The 24,635-nt window shown below is 37.4% G+C and overlaps 2 protein-coding genes and 1 long non-coding RNA gene across 3 annotated transcripts in view; 2 read left to right on the top strand and 1 right to left on the bottom strand.

The window, feature by feature from the left end:
- The first annotated feature begins 6,010 nt into the window (after positions 1–6,010).
- LOC133556774 (uncharacterized protein C22orf15) lies at positions 6,011–15,743 on the top strand. Its single transcript, XM_061907045.1, has 5 exons — positions 6,011–6,151; positions 6,252–6,338; positions 9,788–9,910; positions 15,125–15,199; positions 15,273–15,743. The coding sequence occupies exons 1-5, from the start codon at positions 6,127–6,129 to the stop codon at positions 15,374–15,376; spliced, it is 414 nt and encodes a 137-aa protein (XP_061763029.1). The 5' UTR covers positions 6,011–6,126; the 3' UTR covers positions 15,377–15,743.
- Positions 15,051–21,528, bottom strand: LOC133556779 (uncharacterized). Its single transcript, XR_009807598.1, has 3 exons — positions 21,238–21,528; positions 15,466–15,512; positions 15,051–15,328 (listed from the first exon to the last, which is right to left on the bottom strand). It is a non-coding gene; the product is annotated as an uncharacterized LOC133556779 (long non-coding RNA).
- Positions 20,946–24,635, top strand: part of upb1 (ureidopropionase, beta) — a 32,719-nt gene continuing 29,029 nt past the window's right edge. The window contains exon 1 of the mRNA XM_061907037.1: positions 20,946–21,430. Within this exon, the coding sequence (XP_061763021.1) occupies positions 21,327–21,430 (104 nt within the window). The 5' untranslated portion in view covers positions 20,946–21,326. The remainder of the gene's footprint in view (positions 21,431–24,635) is intronic.

Here is a 24,635-nt window from a genome sequence, read left to right on the forward strand (position 1 = left end):
ACACTACACACTGACTGAAATAGTCTTTATTGCTAAAACAAAGTAGATGCGGGAAATATCGCTCAAAGGAAGACATGAAACTGCTACAGGAAAACACCAACAAAAGAGGAAAAGCCACCAAAATAGGAGCTCAACACAAGGACTAAAACACTACACACTGACTGAAATAGTCTTGATTGCTAAAACAAAGTAGATGCGGGAAATATCGCTCAAAGGAAGACATGAAACTGCTACAGGAAAACACCAACAAAACAGTAAAAGCCACCAAAATAGGAGCTCAACACAAGGACTAAAACACTACACACTGACTGAAATAGTCTTGATTGCTAAAACAAAGTAGATGCGGGAAATATCGCTCAAAGGAAGACATGAAACTGCTACAGGAAAACACCAACACAACAGGAAAAGCCACCAAAATAGGAGCTCAACACCAAAACTAAAACACTACACACTGACTGAAATAGTCTTGATTGCTAAAACAAAGTAGATGCGGGAAATATCGCTCAAAGGAAGACATGAAACTGCTACAGGAAAACACCAACAAAACAGGAAAAGCCACCAAAATAGGAGCTCAACACAAGGACTAAAACACTACACACTGACTGAAATAGTCTTGATTGCTAAAACAAAATAGATGCGGGAAATATCGCTCAAAGGAAGACATGAAACTGCTACAGGAAAACACCAACAAAACAGGAAAAGCCACCAAAATAGGAGCTCAACACAAGGAATAAAACACTACACACTGACTGAAATAGTCTTGATTGCTAAAACAAAGTAGATGCGGGAAATATCGCTTAAAGTAAGACATGAAACTGCTACAGGAAAACACCAACAAAACAGGAAAAGCCACCAAAATAGGAGCTCAACACAAAGACTAAAACACTACACACTGACTGAAATAGTCTTGATTGCTAAAACAAAGTAGATGCGGGAAATATCACTTAAAGGAAGACATGAAACTGCTACAGGAAAACACCAACAAAACAGGAAAAGCCACCAAAATAGGAGCTCAACACAAGGACTAAAACACTACACACTGACTGAAATAGTCTTGATTGCTAAAACAAAGTAGATGCGGGAAATATTGCTCAAAGGAAGACATGAAACTGCTACAGGAAAACACCAACAAAACAGGAAAAGCCACCAAAATAGGATCTCAACACAAGGACTAAAACACTACACACTGACTGAAATAGTCTTGATTGCTAAAAAAAAGTAGATGCGGGAAATATTGCTCAAAGGAAGACATGAAACTGCTACAGGAAAACACCAACACAACAGGAAAAGCCACCAAAATGGGAGCTCAACACCAAAACTAAAACACTACACACTGACTGAAATAGTCTTGATTGCTGAAACAAAGTAGATGCGGGAAATATCGCTCAAAGGAAGACATGAAACTGCTACAGGAAAACACCAACACAACAGGAGAAGCCACCAAAATAGGAGCTCAACACCAAAACTAAAACACTACACACTGACTGAAATAGTCTTGATTGCTGAAACAAAGTAGATGCGGGAAATATCGCTCAAAGGAAGACATGAAACTGCTACAGGAAAACACCAACACAACAGGAAAAGCCACCAAAATAGGAGCTCAACACCAAAACTAAAACACTACACACTGGCTGAAATAGTCTTGATTGCTGAAACAAAGTAGATGCGGGAAATATCGCTCAAAGGAAGACATGAAACTGCTACAGGAAAACACCAACACAACAGGAAAAGCCACCAAAATAGGAGCTCAACACCAAAACTAAAACACTACACACTGACTGAAATAGTCTTGATTGCTAAAACAAAGTAGATGCGGGAAATATCGCTCAAAGGAAGACATGAAACTGCTACAGGAAAACACCAACAAAAGAGGAAAAGCCACCAAAATAGGAGCTCAACACAAGGACTAAAACACTACACACTGACTGAAATAGTCTTGATTGCTAAAACAAATTAGATGCGGGAAATATCGCCCAAAGGAAGACATGAAACTGCTACAGGAAAACACCAACAAAACAGGAAAAGCCACCAAAATAGGAGCTCAACACAAGGACCAAAACACTACACACTGACTGAAATAGTCTTGATTGCTAAAACAAAGTAGATGCGGGAAATATCGCTCAAAGGAAGACATGAAACTGCTACAGGAAAACACCAACAAAACAGGAAAAGACACCAAAATAGGAGCTCAACACAAGGACTAAAACACTACACACTGACTGAAATAGTCTTGATTGCTAAAACAAAGTAGATGCGGGAAATATCACTCAAAGGAAGACATGAAACTGCTACAGGAAAACACCAACAAAACAGGAAAAGCCACCAAAATAGGAGCTCAACACCAAAACTAAAACACTACACACTGACTGAAATAGTCTTGATTGCTAAAACAAAGTAGATGTGGGAAATATCGCTCAAAATAAGACATGAAACTGCTACAGGAAAACACCAACAAAAGAGGAAAAGCCACCAAAATAGGATCTCAACACAAGGACTAAAAGACTACACACTGACTGAAATAGTCTTGATTGCTAAAACAAAGTAGATGTGGGAAATATCACTCAAAGGAAGACATGAAACTGCTACAGGAAAACACCAACACAACAGGAAAAGCCACCAAAATGGGAGCTCAACACCAAAACTAAAACACTACACACTGACTGAAATAGTCTTGATTGCTGAAACAAAGTAGATGCGGGAAATATCGCTCAAAGGAAGACATGAAACTGCTACAGGAAAACACCAACACAACAGGAAAAGCCACCAAAATAGGAGCTCAACACCAAAACTAAAACACTACACACTGACTGAAATAGTCTTGATTGCTAAAACAAAGTAGATGCGGGAAATATCGCTCAAAGGAAGACATGAAACTGCTACAGGAAAACACCAACAAAACAGGAAAAGACACCAAAATAGGAGCTCAACACAAGGACTAAAACACTACACACTGACTGAAATAGTCTTGATTGCTAAAACAAAGTAGATGCGGGAAATATCACTCAAAGGAAGACATGAAACTGCTACAGGAAAACACCAACAAAACAGGAAAAGCCACCAAAATAGGAGCTCAACACCAAAACTAAAACACTACACACTGACTGAAATAGTCTTGATTGCTAAAACAAAGTAGATGTGGGAAATATCGCTCAAAATAAGACATGAAACTGCTACAGGAAAACACCAACAAAAGAGGAAAAGCCACCAAAATAGGATCTCAACACAAGGACTAAAAGACTACACACTGACTGAAATAGTCTTGATTGCTAAAACAAAGTAGATGTGGGAAATATCGCTCAAAGGAAGACATGAAACTGCTACAGGAAAACACCAACAAAACAGTAAAAGCCACCAAAATAGGAGCTCAACCCAAGGACTAAAACACTACACACTGACTGAAATAGTCTTGATTGCTAAAACAAAGTAGATGCGGGAAATATCGCTCAAAGGAAGACATGAAACTGCTGCAGGAAAACACCAACAAAAGAGGAAAAGCCACCAAAATAGGAGCTCAACACAAGAACTAAAACACTACACACTGTCAGGCTTTTCCCTGATAGTTTGGTTTTGTTTTAGTTTTTCCTCTGTGTAGGTCTTTGTTTCCTGTCAGCGCTTTTAATTTGGTCATTTTCTGCTTTTCTCCCTGGCATCTGGCCACACCTGGTGTCAATCAGCCCGAAACCTATTTAAACCTGCTTTGCCCCAAGTCAGGGTTGGATTATTGTCACCACTACCTGTCAATGTCATTAATGCTTGTCGTAGAACCTGTAGCTGTTTGCAGCCTGCTGTCTTTTTGTTTGCTAGTTCCTGTTTGCTGGATCCTGTTTCTTGTTTTCCAGTTTGGATGTTCCTAGTTCCTGGTTTGTGTTTTTTTCATTTTTAAAGATTAAATTATGTTTTCTTATTCAATGCCTGCCACTGTCTTTGCATCTTGGGGTTCAATGTGACACACACAGGAAAACAGCCAAAACTAAAAATAACGACAACAATGACAACACACCTACTTTGAGACAAGAGCTATAGTGATGCATGTTTGTTTATGCTTTAAAGTAATACCCAACAATTGCGACAACTTTTAAATGTCAATTGACTTTTGGATTTTTTAATGATTTCTGCTTGGTGGTGTGTCTCCGGATTTTTTCAATGACAAAAATGTGCCTGGGCTCAAAAAAGGTTGAAAAACACTGCTATAGTTCATGTTAGTTATTCAATTTGTTTTCGTTAAGTTTTATTTATTCATGTTTCACTTGCCATTTCACTAAATTATCTCTTGTAAACAGAGTGGGGCAAAAAAGTATTTAGTCAGCCACCGATTGTGCAAGTTCTCCCACTTAAAATGATGACAGAGACATGAAAAAAAAACCTCTCTGTAGGTCTGACTTACACCTGGATTTCATACGCTGACCTCCTTCAGCAAAAATCAACAGGAAGTTGGCAAAACCCCTTCAAAACAAAAGTTTCCTAAAAAAATGTCATCTTTGACTTGAGCTGTAATTTGACCCCCTTAAAATGCTTCAAACTGGACACACACATCAGAACTGGTGAAAATTGCGATCTAATAAAAAACCCAAACCCAAAACTCAAAATTGCGCTCTAGCGCCCCCTAAGAATAAAACTAAACTGCTCCTAGGAAGAAAACACAGACAAAACTGCTTGTAGAGACATGAAACAAAAAACAAAAAACCTCTATGTAGGTCTCACTTAGACCTACATTTCATTCATTTACATCCATCAGCAAAAATCAACAGGAAGTTGGCAAAAACCCCTTCAAAACAAAAGTTTCCAAAAAAAATGTCATCTTTGACTTGAGCTGTAATTTGACCCCCTTAAAATGCTTCAAACTGGACACACACATCAGAACCGGTGAAAATTGCGATCTAATAAAAAAACAAACCCAAAACTCAAAATTGCGCTCTAGCGCCCCCTAGGAATAAAACTAAACTGCTCCTAGGAAGAAAACACAGACAAAACTGCTTGTAGAGACATGAAACAAAAACCTCTATGTAGGTCTCACTTAGACCTACATTTCATTCATTTACATCCTTCGGCAAAAACCAACAGGAAGTTGGCAATCACCCCTTCAAAACAAAAGTTTTGTAAAACCCTTCACCTTTTTTCAAACATTATCTCCTCTGAGCGCGTTTGTTGTGTCGGCTTCAAACTCGCACAGGAGAGAGATTGAACCCTTCTGATTAAAAGTTGCGCAAAAAGTTTTTCTAACTGCTCCGGTTTTAATCCTACGAGCCTTCAAAGAACTGCTGTGCTGATCCTGTTGCCGTCTCAAGATGGCCGCTTAACAGCAGGAAGCACCAGCGTGACCACACGATGCAGAGAAGGTAGGTAATGTGCGGGTAAAGATATGTTGATTGGGTGAAAGAAGGAGGCACCAGTTTGACACCAGGATACAGAGAAGGTAGGTAATGTGCAGGTAAAGATATGTTGACTGGGTGATGGCAGGAAGCACCAGCATGTATGGGTGACAGAAAGAAGCACCAGTGTGACCCCAGGATGCAGGGAAGGTAGGTAAAGTGCAGGTAAAGATATGTTGAATGGGTAAAGGCAGGGAACACCAGCAAAAGTCGGTCCCGTCCATCGCTGCTTGCAGCTTTAATTATTATTATTATTATTACTATTTTTTTTTACACTGTGGCACTTTGAGGTTGTTTGCTCAACGTAAAGTGCTTTTTTTAACAAATAAAATCTATTATTATTATTATAATACCCGGATTCTTTACTAAAAATATGATGGATAGTACTGAAAAAGTTATTCACGTAGAAAGGCTACATTCCTAGTTTCTTGCTGCAAAGTAGAGGGAATGAAGTCAAGATGTGCCATTCTGTCTGTGTGTAAAAAAAAAAAAAAGAATCCATGGAAACCAGCAACAACCTTTTCACACATTTTACAAGACTGCACTTTCTAAAGGAAAACACGCTGATGATGTCGTTGCCCGTGTGTGTGTGTGCCGTCGACACATCATTCATGTTTTCTCTGCTTGCAGGCCTAAGTCTTTGTATTGCGTATAAAAGCCTCCGCTAAATGACATCTGCGGCTTTATTGCCGCCTGGGCTGCTGGGCGTCAACATAAGTGGTTGGAACGCCGCGAGAGGACAACAGAAGAGGGAGAAATGTTCGTCACGGTCCTGTTTGGAGGTTAGAAACATTCACACTGGGCTTCATTTTACACAGATTAGTTTTGAGTGTAACATCGCTTTAAGTGTGATCCTTGTAATAATCCCTTTTTTTTTAACAGAGAGTAGGATGGAGCTGTTTAATATCAACTGCCAACTAATTCACTTTGTCCACAATTTGAAAGAGCGTTGCGGTGTGGATATGAAAGGTAATCAACGACACTCTCATGTGACATCGTTTGTTTGCCATATTTCCCTGGAAAAATTTTAAAAAGCAGTGAACTTGGCACATTGTGAAAATGGTAAATAAAAACAGAATACAATGATTTGCAAATCCTGTTCAAGCTATATTCACGTGAATAGACTGAAAAGAGAAGATACTTTCACGTTCAAACTGGAAAACATTTAACGACCTGGTGGCATCGTGATGCAGGTTTCGTTCTCCCAGGGATGCAGACGGGCTTTGGACGCAGCGTGCAGGTAGGAAAAATGATTTATTAAGAAGTAAATCAGACGTTGACAAAAACTAAAAGAGCTAGCATGGGAGCTAAAAAAAAAAAAAAGGAGTTTAGCATGAAAGCTAGCAAAAACAAAAGGACCTAGAGTGGAAGCTAGCGGGTAGCTAGCGAGCAGGTTAAACAGAAGTCGTTACGTGTTGTACAGAGACAAATTAGACTTTGAGAAAAACTAAAAGAGCTAGCATGGGAGCTAAAAAAAAAAGGAGTTTAGCATGGAAGCTAGCAAAAACAAAAGGACCTTGAGTGGAAGCTAGCGGGTAGCTAGCGAGCAGGAAAAACAGAAGTCGTTACGTGTTGTACAAAGACAAATTAGACTTTGAGAAAAACTAAAAGCTAGCATGGGAGCTAAAAAAAAAAAAGGAGTTTAGCATGGAAGATAGCAAAAACAAAAGGACCTAGAGTGGAAGCTAGTGGGTAGCTAGCGAGCAGGAAAAACAGAAGTCGTTACGTGTTGTACATAGACAAATTAGACTTTGACAAAAACTAAAAGAGCTAGCATGGGAGCTAAAAAAAAAAAAAGGAGTTTAGCATGGAAGCTAGCAAAAACAAAAGGACCTAGAGTGGAAGCTAGCGGGTAGCTAGCGAGCAGGAAAAACAGAAGTCGTTACGTGTTGTACAGAGACAAATTAGACTTCGACAAAACCTAAAAGAGCTAGCATGGGAGCTAAAAAAAAAAAAAAAGGAGTTTAGCATGGAAGCTAGCAAAAACAAAAGGACCTAGCGTGGAAGCTAGCGGGTAGCTAGCAAGCAGGAAAAACAGAAGTCGTTATATGTTGTACAAAGACGAATTAGGAAGCAAAAGACTGACGGGAGAAGGCGGGCTAAATAATGACAGTAATCACAAAACAGGTGCACGTCAGGAGCAAATAATGAGTAACTATTGTGACGAAACTAATGCACATGTTGCACAAACAATAACAAAAGGAGTCCAAAACTAACAAAAAACAAAAACAGACTCGAAAATCTAAATCATAATATGATCGGGGCAGCGGATCATAACAGAAAACGTTGTTATTTTTTGCAAATGTTAGCTCATTTGGAATTTGGTGCCTGCAACATGTTTCGAAAAAGCTGGCACAAGTGGCAAAAAAGATTGAGAAAGTTGAGGAGTGCTCATCAAACACTTATTGGGAGCATGTCACAGGTCAACAGGTGGGTGCCATGATTGAGTATAAAAGCAGCTTCCATGAAATGCTTAGTCATTCACAAAACAACAACGGGGCGAGGGTCACCACTTTGTCAATAAATGCGTCAGCAAATTGTCCCAACAGTTTAAGAACAACATTTCTCACGGAGCTATTGCAAGGAATTCAGGGATTTTACCATCTACAGTCTGTAATATCATCAAAAGGTTCAGAGAATCCGGAAAAATCATGGCGCCATGTGCCATGATATTGGTCGCTAAAACTCTACTATGCAATGCCAAAGCCATTTGATCAACAACACCCAGAAACGGTGCCGGCTTTGCTGGGCTCGAGCTCATCTAAGATGGATTGATGCAGTGTGGAAAAGTGTTCTGTGGTCTGATGAGTCCACGTTTCAAATTGTTTTTGGAAACTGCACGTGGTGTCCTCCGGAACAAAGAGGAAACGAACCATCCGGATTGTTATAGGTGCAAAGTTTAAAAGCCAGCATCTGTGATGGTATGGGGGTGTAAGAGTGCCCAAGGCATGGGTAACATGGCAACATATATTGCCTTGCAAGCAACGTTATCATGGACGCCCCTGCTTATTTCAGCAAGACAATGCCAAACTTATATTCAATTGAATAGACTGCAAAGACAAAACAGTTTAATGTTCCAACTGAGAAACTTCTTTTTTTTTTTTGCAAATAATCATGAACTACAATTGGCTTGGCATTGTTTTGCTGAAATAAGCAGGGGCGTTCATGATAAGGTTGCTTGGGTGGCAACATATGTTGCTCCAAAACCTGTATGTACCTTTCAGCATTAATGGTGCCTTCACAGATGTGTAAGTTACCCATGCCTTGGGCACCAATACACCACCATACCATCACAGATGCTGGCTTTTGAACTTTGCGCCTATAACAATCCGAATGGTTATTTTTTTCTTTGGTCCGGAGGACACAACGTTCACAGTCCCGAAAAACTATTTGAAATGTGGACCGGTCAGACCACAGAACACTTTTCCACTTTGCATCAGTCCATCTTAGATGAACTCGGGCCCAGCGAAGCCGCCGGCGTTTCCGGGTGTTGTTGATAAATGGCTTTCGCTTTGCATAGTAGAGTTTTAACTTGCACTTACAGATGTAGCGACCAACTGTAGTTACTGACAGTGGTTTTCTGGAGTGTTCCTGAGCCCATGTGGTGATATCCTTTACACACTGTCACTTTTTGATGCAGTACCGCCTGAGGGGTCCAAGGTCTGTAATATCATGGCTTACGTGCAGTGATTTCTCCAGATTCTCTGAACCTTTTAATGATATTACGGACCGTGGATGGGGAAATCCCTAAATTCCTTGCAGTAGCTCCTTGAGAAATGTTGTTCTTAAACTGTTGGACATTTTTTTCACGCATTTGTTGACAAAGTGGTGACCCTCGCCCCATCATTGTTTGTGAAAGACTGAGCATTTCACGGAAGCTGCTTTTATACCCAATCATGGCACCCACCTGTTCCCAATCAGCCTGTTCACCAAATAAGTGTTTGATGAGCATTCCTCAACTTTCTCAGTCTCTTTTGCCACTCGTGCCAGCTTTTTTTAAAAACATGTTGCATCAAATTCCAAATGAGTTAATATTTGCAAAAAATAACAAAGTATACCAGTTTGAACGTTAAATATGTTGTCTTTGTAGTCTATCCAATTGAATATAAGTTGAAAAGGATTTGCAAATCATTGTATTCTGTTTTTATTTACCATTTACACAACGTGACCACTTCACTGGTTTTGGGTTTTGTAAAACGAGGACAGCCTCTGCAGGGGCAACATAACAGGGAAAGCACTATAAAACTTTCTTTTACAGGCAGAATGTGTATTTTGTTAGTTAATGAAAGAAATGGCAACAACAATACAGTCTGTAGCCAAAATAATCCACATAAACAGAACACATCGTGTTATTGAATGCACGGTTTTAACAACTTTAATGGCAGAATTAGACTAACATGATGTTTTGTATGCTACAGATTGTGTGGACCTGATGAACCGCAGCGGGGCGGTAGTCAACCTGGAAAGCAAACCGCTCAGTATGGAGCTGGCAAGCAGCCTGCTGGCAGAGAGACAACACTATGTCCTGGTGCAAGTTTGTCGTGAGTCCTCCTCATGGTCCATTCTTAAGTACAAACCCCGTTTCCATATGAGTTGGGGAATTGTGTTAAATGTAAATATAAACAGAATACAATGATCTGCAAATCCTTTTCAACCCATATTCAGTTGAATATGCTACAAAGATAACATATTTGATGTTCAAACTCATAAACATATATATTTTTTTGCAAATAATAATTAACCTAGAATTTCATGGCTGCAACATGTGTCAAAGTAGTTGGGAAAGGGCATGTTCACCACTGTGTTACATCACCTTTTCTGTTAACAACACTCAATAAAAGTTTGGGAACTGAGGAAACTAATTGTTGAAGCTTTGAAAGTGGAATTCTTTACCATTCTTGTTTTGTGTAGAGCTTCAGTCGTTCAACAGTCCGGGGTCTCCGCTGTCGTGTTTTACGCTTCATAATGCGCCACACATTTTCCATGGGAGACAGGTCTGGACTGCAGGCGGGCCAGGAAAGTACCCGCACTCTTTTTTTACATAGCCTCGCTGTTGTAACACGTGCTGAATGTGGCTTGGCATTGTCTTGCTGAAATAAGCAGGGGCGTCCATGAAAAAGACGGCAGCATATGTTGTTCCAAAACCTGTATGTACCTTTCAGCAATAATGGTGCCTTCACAGATGTGTAAGTTACCCATGCCTTGGGCACTAATGTACCCCCATACCATCACAGATGCTGGTTTTGAACTTTGCGTCGATAACAGTCTGGATGGTTCGCTTCCCCTTTGGTCCGGATGACACAATGTCGAATATTTCCCCAAAAAATTTGAAATGTGGACTCGTCAGACCACAGAACACTTTTCCACTTTGCATCAGTCCATCTTAGATGATCTCTGGCCCAGAGAAGCCGGCGGCGTTTCTGGATGTTGTTGATAAATGGCTTCCGCTTTGCACAATAGAGCTTTAACTTGCACTTACAGATGTAGCGACAAACTGTATGTAGTGACAAGGGTTTTCGGAAGTGTTCCTGAGCCCATGTGGTGATATCCTTTCAAGATTGATGTCGGTTTTTGATACAGTGCCGTCTGAGGGATCGAAGGTCACGGTCATTCAATGTTGGTTTCCGGCCATGCCGCTTAAGTGGAGTGATTTCTCCGTAGTCTTTGAACCTTTTGATGATATTATGGACCGTAGATGTTGAAATCCCTAAATTTCTTGCAAATGCACTTTGAGAAAAGTTGTTCTTAAACTGTTTGACTATTTGCTCACGCAGTTGTGGACAAAGGGGTGTACCTCGCCCCATCCTTTCTTGTGAAAGACCGAGCATTTTTTGGGAAGCTGTTTTTATACCCAATCATGGCACCCACCTGTTCCCAATTAGCCTGCACACCTGTGGGATGTTCCAAATAAGTGTTTGATGAGCATTCCTCAACTTTATCAGTATTTATTGCCACCTTTCCCAACTTCTTTGTCACGTGTTGCTGGCATCAAATTCTAAAGTTAATGATTATTTGCACCCAAAAAAAATGTTTATAAGTTTGAACATCAAATATGTTGTCTTTGTAGCATATTCAACTGAATATGGGTTGAAAATGATTTGCAAATCCTTGTATTCTGTTTATATTTACATCTAACACAATTTCCCAACTCATATGGAAACGGGGTTTGTATTATGTCCTCGTGCAAGTTTGTCCAGAGTCGTCACGGTCCACTCTTCACTACTATGTCCTCCTGGACGGACTAGTAAATTCATGGCACAACAACTTCAAAATCAGAACTTCGGATTGTTTTCTTTGTTTAACTTCGGCCAAAAATAGAAGTAGTTCCTTCTAAAAATGTACACTTTACAGATAAATCCTCTTGGCAAAACAGTAAAAATTGGTGCAGTTTCAAAACCACCATGAAGAACACCATCAACTTGGACTTTGTCTCAGTGTATTTGCAAAGCCAATGAACTCTAAGCACCTTCTGTTTAGCGGTCTCATGTCGGCAGTTCACTATTAGAGACCTGTTTGGAAAAGCAACCGAGTGTTTCCTCAGACCCCAGAACACTTTTCCACTTTGCATCAGTCCTTCTTAGAAGAGCGGCGTTTCTGGGTGTTGTTGATAGATGGCTTTCGCTTTGCACAGTAGAGTTTTAACTTGCACTTACAAATGTAGCGACCAACTCTAATTACTGACGGTGGTTTTCTGAAGTGTTCCTGAGCCCATGTGGTGATATCCTTTACACACTGATGTCACTTTTTGATGCAGTACTGCCTGAGGGATCCAAGATCCGTAATATCATGGCTTACGTGTTGTGATTCCTCCAGATTCTCTAAACCTTTTGATTATATTACGGACCGCAGATGGTGAAATCGCTAAATTCCTTGCAATAGCTTGTTGTTCTTAAACTATCGGACAATTTGCTCACGCATTTGTAGACAAAGTAGTGACCCTCGCCCCATCCTTGTTTGGGAATAAGTGAGCATTTCATAGAAGCTGCTTTTATACCCAAACATGGCACCCACCTGTTCCCAATTAGCCTGTTCACCACGACAAATCCACAGTTTCCAAAAATAATTCGAAATGTGGACTCGTCAGACCACAGAACACTTTGCATCAGTCCATCTTAGATGAGCTCGGGCCCAGCGAAGCCGGCGCCGTTTCTGGGTGTTGTTGATAAATGGCTTCGGCTTTGCATAGTAGAGTTTTAGCGACCGATATCATTGCTTACGTGCAGTGATTTCTCCGGATTCTCTGAACCTTTCGATGATATTACAGACCGTAGATGGTGAAATCCCTAAATTCCTTGCAATAGCTCGGCGAGAAATGTTGTTCTTAAACTGTTGGACAATTTTCTAACGCATTTGTTGACGAAGTGGTGACCCTCGCCCCATCCTTGTTTGTGAATGACTGAGCATTTCATGGCACCCACCTGTTCCCAATGAGCCTGTTCACCACGACGTCCACAGGTTCAAGAAAATAATTCGAAATGTGGACTCGTCAGACCACAAAACATTTTTACACTTTGCATCAGTCCATTTTAGATGAGCTCGGGCCCAGCGAAGCCGGCGCCGTTTCTGGGTGTTGTTGATAAATGGCTTTGGCTTTGCATAGTAGAGTTTTAGCGACTGATATCATCGCTTACGTGCAGTGATTTCTCCGGATTCTCTGAACCTTTCGATGATATTACAGACCGCAGATGGCAAAATCCCTAAATTACTTGCAATAGCTCGGCGAGAAATGTTGTTCTTAAACTGTTGGACAATTTGCTCACGCATTTGTTGACGAAGTGGTGACCCTCGCCCCATCATAATTTGTGAATGACTGAGCATTTCATGACACTCACCTGTTCCCAATGAGCCTGTTCACCACGACGTCCACAGTTTCAAGAAAATAATTCGAAATGTGGACTCGTCAGACCACAAAACATTTTTACACTTTGCATCAGTCCATCTTAAATGAGCTCGGGCCCAGCGAAGCCGGCGCCGTTTCTGGGTGTTGTTGATAAATGGCTTCGGCTTTGCTTACGTCCAGTGATTTCTCCGGATTCTCTGAACCTTTCGATGATATTACAGACCGTAGATGGTGAAATCCCTAAATTCCTTGCAATAGCTCGGCGAGAAATGTTGTTCTTAAACTGTTGGACAATATGCTCACGCATTTGTTGACAAAGTGGTGACCCTCGCCCCATCCTTGTTTGTGAATAAGTGAGCATTTCACAAAAGCTGCTTTTATACCCAATCATGGCACCCACCTGTTCCCAATGAGCCTGTTCACCACGACGTCCACAGTTTCAAGAAAATAATTCGAAATGTGGACTCGTCAGACCACAAAACATTTTTACACTTTGCATCAGTCCATTTTAGATGAGCTCGGGCCCAGCGAAGCCGGCGCCGTTTCTGGGTGTTGTTGATATATGGCTTCGGCTTTGCTTACGTGCAGTGATTTCTCCGGATTCTCTGAACCTTTCGATGATATTACAGACCGTAGATGGTGAAATCCCTAAATTCCTTGCAATAGCTCGATGTTTAATGTTGTTCTTAAACTGTTGGACAATTTGCTCACGCATTTGTTGACGAAGTGGTGACCCTCGCCCCATCATAGTTTGTGAATGACTGAGCATTTCATGGCACCCACCTGTTCCCAATGAGCCTGTTCACCACGACGTCCACAGTTTCCAAAAATAATTCGAAATGTGGACTCGTCAGACCACAAAACATTTTTACACTTTGCATCAGTCCATCTTAGATGAGCTCGAGCCCAGCGAAGCCGGCGCCGTTTCTGGGTGTTGTTGATAAATGGCTTTGGCTTTGCATAGTAGAGTTTTAGCGACTGATATCATTGCTTACGTGCAGTGATTTCTCCGGATTCTCTGAACCTTTCGATGATATTACAGACCGTAGATGGTGAAATCGTTAAATTCCTTGGAATAGCTCGGCGAGAAATGTTGTTCTTAAACTGTTGGACAATATGCTCACGCATTTGTTGACCAAGTGGTGACCCTCGCCCCTTCACAATTTGTGAATGACTGAGTATTTCTTGACACTCACCTGTTCCCAATGAGCCTGTTCACCACAACGTCCACAGTTTCAAGAAAATAATTCGAAATGTGGACTCGTCAGACCACAGAACACTTTGCATCAGTCCATCTTAGATGAGCTCGAGCCCAGCAAAGTTCTGGGTGTTGTTGATAAATGGCTTCGGCTTTGCTTACGTGCAGTGATTTCTCCGGATTCTCTGAACCTTTCGATGATATTACAGACCGTAGATGGTGAAATCCCTAAATTCCTTGCAATAGCTCGATATTTAATGTTGTTCTTAAACTGTTGGACAATTTGCTCAAGCATTTGTTGACGAAGTGGTGACCCTCGCCCCATCCTTGTTTGTGAATGACTGAGCATTTCACGGAAGCTGCTTTTATACCCAACCTGTTCCCAATTAGCCTGTTGACCAAATAAGCGTTTGATCAGCATTCCTCAACTTTCTCAGTCTTTTTTGCCACCTGTGCCAGCTTTTTTGAGACACGTTGCAGGCATCAAATTCCAAATGAGCTAACATTCGCAAAAAATAACAAAGTTTACCAGTTTGAACGTTCAATATGTTGTCTTTGTAGTTTATTCAATTGAATATAGGTTAAAAAAGGATTGTATTCTGTTTTTATTGACCATTTTCACAATGTGACCACTTCACTGGTTTTAGGTTTTCTATTTGAAGTTTTTTTTAAAGATTTAATGCCACAAAAATGAATGTAAACTTACTTTTTACTCAGGAAATGATGACGACGGAAGTCTGAAGTACGTGTCGCTGCTACAAAGCGTCAGCCCGTGCCATCAAGAAGTGAAAGGTACTACCGGGGCGTTGAAAAGGTACCACCAAGCCTTCAAGGTACGCAGTAGTAACGTTGCATTGTGACGCAGAGCTCCTGAGAAGACTGTGCAACCCCGGCCTGGATGGAGACAAGAAAGTCCACGGCCTGAGGAGAGGACGCGCACAGAAGAGAGTTTCCACCAGTCAGAACTGAAGCAAAAATGTCTGGAATATAAAGAAGTCTTGGTCTATGGAAGATGAACATTCAACATGTTTTTAGCATATGGATCAGTGTTTTTCAACCTTTTTTAAGCCATTTTTTGCGTTGAAAAAATCCGGAGGTACACCACCTGCAGAAATCATTAAAAAACTAGACTCAGTTGACAGGAAAAAGTCGCAATAATGACTTTAAAGCAGGGGTCACCAACCAGGTAGCCCGTAAGGACCAGATGAGTCGCCCGCTGGCCTGTTCTAAAAATAGCTCAAATAGCAGCACTTACCAGTGAGCTGCCTCTATTTTTTAAATTGTATTTATTTACTAGCAAGCTGGTCTCGCTTTGCTCGAGATTTTTAATTCTAAGAGAGACAAAACTCAAATAGAATTTGAAAATCCAAGAAAATATTTTAAAGACTTGGTCTTCACTTGTTTAAATATATTCATTATTTTTTTTTACTTTCAGAAAGACAATTTTAGAGAAAAAATACAACCTTAAAAATTATTTTAAGATTTTTTTAAAACATATACCTTTTAAATTCCTTCCTCTTCTTTCCTGACAATTTAAATCAATGTTCAAGTATTTTCTTTAATTGTAAATAATATAAAATACATTTTAATTTAATTCTTCATTTTAGCTTCTGTTTTTTCAACGAAGAATATTTGTGAAATATTTCTTCAAACTTAGTATGATTAAAATAAAATAAAAATATTCTGGCAAATCTAGAAAATCTGTAGAATCAAATTTAAATCTTATTTCAAAGTCTTTTGAATTTCTTTTACAACTTTTGTTCTGGAAAATCTAGAAGAAATACTGATTTGTCTTTGTTAGAAATATAGCTTGATCCAATTTTTTATATATTCTAACAAAGTGCAGATGGGATTTTAACCTATTTAAAACATGTCATCAAAATTTTAAAATGAATCTTAATCAGGAAAAATTACTAATGATGTTCCATAAATTATTTTTTTAATTTTTTGAAATAGATTCGAAATAGGTAGTTTTTCTCTTCTTTTTTTTCGTTTGAATTTTGAATTTTAAAGAGTCAAAATTGAAGATAAGCTATGGTTCAAAATTTAAATTTCTCTTTTAAACCATTCAATTAAGTGTTTTTTTTCATCATTTATTCTCTATAGAAAACCTACCATAAAAGGAAAAAAAATGTATGACGGAATGACAGAAATACCCATTTTATATATATATATATATATATATATATATATATATATATATATATATATATATATATATATATATATATATATAGTAAAGAATACAAAATACATTTTAATTTAATTCTTCATTTTGGCTTCTGTTTTTTCAACGAAGAATATTTGTGAAATATTTCTTCAAACTTATTATGATTAAAATTCAAAAAAATTATTCCGGCAAATGTAGAAAATCTTTAGAATCAAATTTAAATCTTATTTCAAAGTCTTTTGAATTTCTTTTAAAACTTTTGTTCAGGAAAATCTAAAGGAAATAATGATTTTTCTTTGTTAGAAATATGGCTTGGTCCAATTTGTTATATATTCTAACAAAGTGCAGATTGGATTTTAACCTATTTAAAACATGTCATCAAAATTCTAAAATGAATTTTAATCAGGAAAAATTACTAATGATGTTCCATAAATTATTTTAAATTTTTTTTTAAATAGATTCGAAATAGCTAGTTTTTCTCTTCTTTTTTTCGTTGGAATTTTGAATTTTAAAGAGTCAAAATTGAAGAAAAGCTATGTTTCAAAATTAAAATTTCATTTTTTTCCTGTTTTCTCCTCTTTTAAACCATTCAATCAAGTGTTTTTTCATCATTTATTCTCTACAGAAAACATACCATAAAAGGAAAAAAAATGTATGACGGAATGACAGAAATACCCATTTATATATATATATGTATATATATATATATTGTAAAGAATACAAATACATTTTAATTTAATTCTTCATTTTAGCTTCTGTTTTTTCAACGAAGAATATTTGTGAAATATTTCTTCAAACTTATTATGATTAAAATTCAAAAAAAATATTCTGGCAAATCTAGAAAATCTTTAGAAGCAAATTTAAATCTCATTTCAAAGTCTTTTTAATTTCTTTTAAAACTTTTGTTCTGGAAAATCTAGAAGAAATAATGATTTGTCTTTATTAGGAATATAGCTTGGTCCAATTTGTTGTATATTCTAACAAAGTGCAGATTGGATTTTAACCTATTTAAAACATGTCATCAAAATTCTAAAATGAATTTTAATCAGGAAAAATTACTAATGATGTTCCATAAATTATTTTTTTAAATTTTTTGAAATAGATTCGAAATAGCTAGTTTTTCTCTTTTTTTCGTTTGAATTTTGAATTTTAAAGACTCAAAATTGAAGATAAGCTATGTTTCAAAATTTAAATTTCATTTTTTTCCTGTTTTCTCCTCTTTTAAACCATTCAATTAAGTGTTTTTTTCATCATTTATTCTCTATAGAAAACCTACCATAAAAGGAAAAAAAATGTATGACGGAATGACAGAAATACCCATTTTTTATATGAATATATATATATTGTAAAGAATACAAAACACATTTTAATTTAATTCTTCATTTTAGCTTGTTTTTTCAACGAAGAATATTTGTGAAATATTTCTTCAAACTTATTATGATTAAAATTCAAATAAATTATTCTGGCAAATCTAGAAAAATCTTTAGAATCAAATGTAAATCTTATTTCAAAGTCTTTTGAATTTCTTTTAAAACTTTTGTTCTGGAAAATCTAGAAGAAATAATGATTTGTCTTTGTTAGAAATATAGCTTGGTCCAATTTGTTATATATTCTAACAAAGTGCAGATTGGATTTTAACCTATTTAAAATTACTAATGATGTTCCATAAATTATTTTTTTAATTTTTTGAAATAGATTCGAAATAGCTAGTTTTTTTCTTCTTTTTTTCGTTTGAATTTTGAATGTTAAAGAGTCAAAATTGAAGATAAGATATGTTTCAAAATTTAAATTTCTCCTCTTTTAAACCATTCAATTAAGTGTTTTTTTTCATCATTTATTCTCTATAGAAAACCTACCATAAAAGGAAAAAAAATGTATGACGGAATGACAGAAATACCCATTTTATATATATATATATATATATATATATATATATATATATATATATATATATATATATATATATATATATATATATATATATATATATATAGTAAAGAATACAAAATACATTTTAATTTAATTCTTCATTTTGGCTTCTGTTTTTTCAACGAAGAATATTTGTGAAATATTTCTTCAAACTTATTATGATTAAAATTCAAAAAAATTATTCTGGCAAATGTAGAAAATCTTTAGAATCAAATTTAAATCTTATTTCAAAGTCTTTTGAATTTCTTTTAAAACTTTTGTTCAGGAAAATCTAAAGGAAATAATGATTTTTCTTTGTTAGAAATATAGCTTGGTCCAATTTGTTATATATTCTAACAAAGTGCAGATTGGATTTTAACCTATTTAAAACATGTCATCAAAATTCTAAAATGAATTTTAATCAGGAAAAATTACTAATGATGTTCCATAAATTATTTTTTAAATTTTTTGAAATAGATTCGAAATAGCTAGTTTTTCTCTTCTTTTATTTCGTTTGAATTTTGAATGTTAAAGAGTCAAAATTGAAGATAAGCTATGTTTCAAAATTAAATTTTCATTTTTTCCCCCCGTTTTCTCCTCTTTTAAACCATTCAATTAAGTGTTTTTTTCATCATTTATTCTCTATAGAAAACCTACCATAAAAGGAAAAAAAATGTATGACGGAATGACAGAAATACCCATTTTTTATATGAATATATATATATTGTAAAGAATACAAAATACATTTTAATTTAATTCTTCATTTTAGCTTGTTTTTTCAACGAAGAATATTTGTGAAATATTTATTCAAACTTATTATGATTAAAATTCAAAAAAATTATTCTGGCAAATCTAGAAAATCTTTAGAATCAAATTTAAATCTTATTTCAAAGTCTTTTTAATTTCTTTTAAAACTTTTCTTCTGGAAAATCTAGAAGAAATAATGATTTGTCTTTGTTAGAAATATAGCTTGGTCCAATTTGTTATATATTCTAACAAAGTGCAGATTGGATTTTAACCTATTTAAAATGACTAATGATGTTCCATACATTTTTATTTTTTCAAAAAGATTCTAAATAACTAGTTTTTCCTCTTCTTTTTTTTGTTTGAATTTTGAATTTTAAAAAGTCAAATTTGAAGATAACTAAAATTTCAAACATAGCTTTTCATATTTTTCCCTGTTTTCTCCTCTTTTAAACCCTTCAATTAAGTGTTTTTTTTTCATCATTTATTCCCTACAAAAACCCTACCATAAAAGGAAAAAAAATGTATGACGGAATGACCGAAGCAAATTGGCTATTTTTGGCAATTTTTTTTAAGTGTGTATCAAACTGGTAGCCCTTTGCATTAATCAGTACCCAAAAAGTAGCTCTTGGTTTCAAAAAGGTTGGTGACCCCTGCTTTAAACCATAACAAGGCATGCATCACTATAGCTCTTGTCTCAAAGTAGGTGTATTGTCACCACCTGTCACATCACACCCTGGCTTATTTGATAAATGATAAATGGGTTGTACTTGTATAGCGCTTTTCTACCTTCAAGGTACTCAAAGCGCTTTGACACTACTTCCACATTTACCCATTCACACACATTCACACACTGATGGAGGGAGCTGCCATGCAAGGCGCCAACCAGTACCCATCAGGAGCAAGGGTGAAGTGTCTTGCTCAGGACACAACGGACGTAACGAGGTTGGTTCTAGGTGGGATTTGAACCAGTGACCCTCGGGTTGCGCACGGCCACTCTCCCACTGCGCCACGCCGTCCCGTGTGTAGCGTTTTAGTTCTTGTCTTGTTCAGTGGCTTTTTCTCTTTTTTTTGGTATGGGGGGTGGAGGGTCCCTTTTTTTCTTTATTTTTTTTTCTTTGTCATGAAAAAGGGACGTTTTTGTCATGAAAAGGGGAGGTTTTTGTGGTTGGTGCACTAATTGTAAGTGTATATTGTGTTTTTTATGTTGATTTAATTAAAAAAAATTTTTATTATTTTATTTATTTTTTGATTAATAAAAAATTATTCTGCGGCCCGGTACCAATCGGGCCGCGGCCCGGTGGTTGGAAACCACTGCTATAAATGACTTGAAGAGGTTTAAGCAATTTGGTTACTTTAGTTTTATGCTCCAATGGTGACCTGTCTCCACTCAAGATGATCTCCTGCTGGACCCACTATGGACTGGACTCACTATTATGTTAGATCCACTATGGACTGGACTCACTATTATGTTAGATCCACTATGGACTGGACTCACTATTATGTTAGATCCACTATGGACTGGACTCACTATTATGTTAGATCCACTATGGACTGGACTCACTATTATGTTAGATCCACTATGGACTGGACTCACTATTATGTTAGATCCACTATGGACTGGACTCTCAAATAATCTTGATTGCTAAAACAAAGCAGGTGCGGGGAATAACGCTCAATGAAAGACATGAAACTTCTACAGGAAAACACCAACAAAACATGAGAAGCCACCAAAATAGGAGCCCAAAACAAGAACTAAAACACTCCAAATAAGTGACAGTACCTTGGTTGGTTATGGTTTGAATTCTTATCCAAAACTTGCAAGAAAAACTTTTTATTGTCAATATCATTTTTAATGTTTTCTACTGTTTGTTTTCAAGGAAAAAAAAATGTGCCGGGGCTCAAAAAAAAGGTTTTAAAAAAAGCCAAGACTGGACTAGTGGCTGCAAAGGGTCCACATAACCTGACCTCTAACGGCCCACCTGGTTAATGACCAACTCTCACCAACCTGAGTGAGGAGGAAGTGCGTCAGCGCGACGAGGAAATAGGTTAAAACAAATCCGTGATTGTGGCCCGCGACCTGAAGCGTCTGCAAAGATGTCGGCGTGCGAGTTCGAATCCCTGGAGAAAACTTTGGACGCTCATATACCAGAGGCGGAACTGAGAGAGGTCAAACGCATTCTTTTTGGCAAGGAGACAAGGTGGGTTGAAATCCTTTAAAAATGAAGAGTGCACTTTGGTCATGGTGCAACTGAGCGGCATGTACCTGGTTTTTCTAGTCCGACCACATACTGTACCAGGCAAACATGCGGCATGTGTACAGTGTAATAATACAATAACAGCTAAATGGTTTTATGCTGGCATTGTATTGCATGCATAATACAAACCCAGGTTCGAGATGAAAAATTGTGTTAAATGTAAATATAAACGGCCATTTTTTGCAAATCATTTTCAACCCATATTCAGTTGAATATGCTACAAAGACAACATATTTGATGTTCAAACTGATAAACATTTTTTTGTTGTTGCAAATAATCATTAACTTTAGAATTTGATGCCAGCAACACGTGACAAAGAAGTTGGGAAAGGTGGCAAAAAATACTGATAAAGGTGAGGAATGCTCATCAAACACTTATTTGCAACATCCCACAGGTGTGCAGGCTAATTGGGAACAGGTGGGTGCCATGATTGGGTATAAAAACAGCTTCCTAAAAAATCAATCAATCAATCAATCAATCAATGTTTACTTATATAGCCCTAAATCACTAGTGTCTCAAAGGGCTGCACAAACCACTACGACATCCTCGGTAGGCCCACATAAGGGCAAGGAAAACTCACACCCAGTGGGACGTCGGTGACAATGATGACTATGAGAACCTTGGAGAGGAGGAAAGCAATGGATGTCGAGCGGGTCTAACATGATACTGTGAAAGTTCAATCCATAATGGATCCAACACAGTCGCGAGAGTCCAGTCCAAAGCGGATCCAACACAGCAGCGAGAGTCCCGTTCATAGCGGAGCCAGCAGGAAACCATCCCAAGCGGAGGCGGATCAGCAGCGCAGAGATCTCCCCAGCCGATACACAGGCAAGCAGTACATGGCCACCGGATCGGACCGGACCCCCTCCACAATGGAGAGTGGGACATAGGAGAAAAAGAAAAGAAGCGGCAGATCAACTGGTCTAAAAAGGAGGTCTATTTAAAGGCTAGAGTATACAGATGAGTTTTAAGATGAGACTTATATGCTTCTACTGAGGTGGCATCTCGAACTGTTACCGGGAGGGCATTCCAGAGTACTGGAGCCCGAACGGAAAACGCTCTATAGCCCGCAAACTTTTTTTGGGCTCTAGGAATCACTAATAAGCCGGAGTCTTTTGAACGCAGATTTCTTGCCGGGACATATGGTACAATACAATCGGCAAGATAGGATGGAGCTAGACCGTGTAGTATTTTATACGTAAGTAGTAAAACCTTAAAGTCACATCTTAAGTGCACAGGAAGCCAGTGCAGGTGAGCCAGTACAGGCGTAATGTGATCAAACTTTCTTGTTCTTGTCAAAAGTCTAGCAGCCGTATTTTGTAGCAACTGTAATCTTTTAATGCTAGACATGGGGAGAAGTCTATTAAACAGACAAAGAAGCAAGGAATTAAACAGAGACAGAATTAAATTTATCTCAATTGAGGAGAAACGTGTGGGCTGTACTCTTGTACAGTCTCCCACCACGCTCTGACGAAAGATTGCATGCCTCCTCTTTTAATTGGACTTTCCCTGATTACATGGCAACAGATGCTTCTAAAGGAAGGGGGTCGTAAACAGCCGCTGCCTTTGGTTACGAAACAGTTCAAAGAAAAGGTCTTAAAAACAGCCGTTGCCCTCGATCACAAAACAGTTCAAAGAAAAGGTCCCTCTCCACGGGTGAAGACAAAAATCTTCCTGCGGATTACAATACATCAAAGAAACCGACGCCTTCATGCCGCTTCCCACCCTACACAGTGGAGTTTTACAAGCCTTTTCTCGGTTGGATCAAAGACAGCTTTTGTCTTATTGCCGGGAACTCATTGAAACACAAAGTTTTGTGATAAGTTGGATACAATTATTCTGACAACATACACCAGGGGTCACCAACACGGTGCCCGCAGGCACCAGGTAGCCCGTAAGGACCAGATGAGTCGCCTGCTGGCCTGTTCTAAAAATAGCTCAAATAGCAGCACTTACCAGTGAGCTGCCTCTATTTTTTAAATTGGATTCATTTACTAGCAAGCTGGTCTCGCTTTGCTCGACATTTTTAATTCTAAGAGAGACAAAACTCAAATAGAATTTGAAAATCCAAGAAAATATTTTAAAGACTTGGTCTTCACTTGTTTAAATAAATTCATTTATTTTTTTTACTTTGCTTCTTATAACTTTCAGAAAGACAATTTTAGAGAAAAAATACAACCTTAAAAATGATTTTAATGTTTTTAAACACATATACCTTTTTACCTTTTAAATTCCTTCCTCTTCTTTCCTGACAATTTAAATGAATGTTCAAGTACATTTATTTTTTTTATTGTAAAGAATAATAAATACATTTTAATTTAATTCTTCATTTTAGCTTCTGTTTTTTCGACGAAAAATATTTGTGAAATATTTCTTCAAACTTATTATGATTAAAATTCCCCAAAAATTATTCAGGCAAATCTAGAAAATCTGTAGAATCAAATTTAAATCTTATTTCAACGTCTTTTGAATTTCTTTAAAAAATTTTGTTCTGAAAAATGTAGAAGAAATAACGATTTGTCTTTGTTAGAAATATAGCTTGGTCCAATTTGTTATATATTCTAACAAAGTGCAGATTGGATTTTAACCTATTTAAAACATGTCATCAAAATTCTAAAATTAATCTTAATCAGGAAAAATTACTAATGATGTTCCATGAATTATTTGTACATTTTTTCAAAAAGATTCAAATTAGCTAGTTTTTCTCTTCTTTTTTTTTGGGTTGAATTTTGAATTTTAACGAGTCGAAATTGAAGATAAACTATGTTTCAAAATTTAATTTTTATTTTTTCCGTGTTTTCTCCTCTTTTAAATCGTTCAATTAAGTGTTTTTTTCATGATTTATTCTCTAAAAAAAATGTACGACGGAATGACAGACAGAAATACAAGTTACTTAAGTGCGTATCAAACTGGTAGCCCTTTGCATTAATCAGTACCCAAGTTTCAAAAAAGGTTGGTGACCCTGACATACATGCAGCTATAAAGTCTGCTTTATCCGACTACTTGATTACATGCCCCTAAAGCTGACCAACACGCCGGACTGTAGTCAGTTGGAAGCGTGTCTTAATGAAATTAAACAATGGATGCCCGCTAACTTTTTGCAACTTAATGCCAAAAAAACGGAAATGCTGATTATCGGTCCTGCTAG

The sequence above is a fragment of the Nerophis ophidion genome, linkage group LG07 (assembly GCF_033978795.1).
Source record: "Nerophis ophidion isolate RoL-2023_Sa linkage group LG07, RoL_Noph_v1.0, whole genome shotgun sequence".
Lineage (NCBI taxonomy): Eukaryota > Metazoa > Chordata > Actinopteri > Syngnathiformes > Syngnathidae > Nerophis > Nerophis ophidion.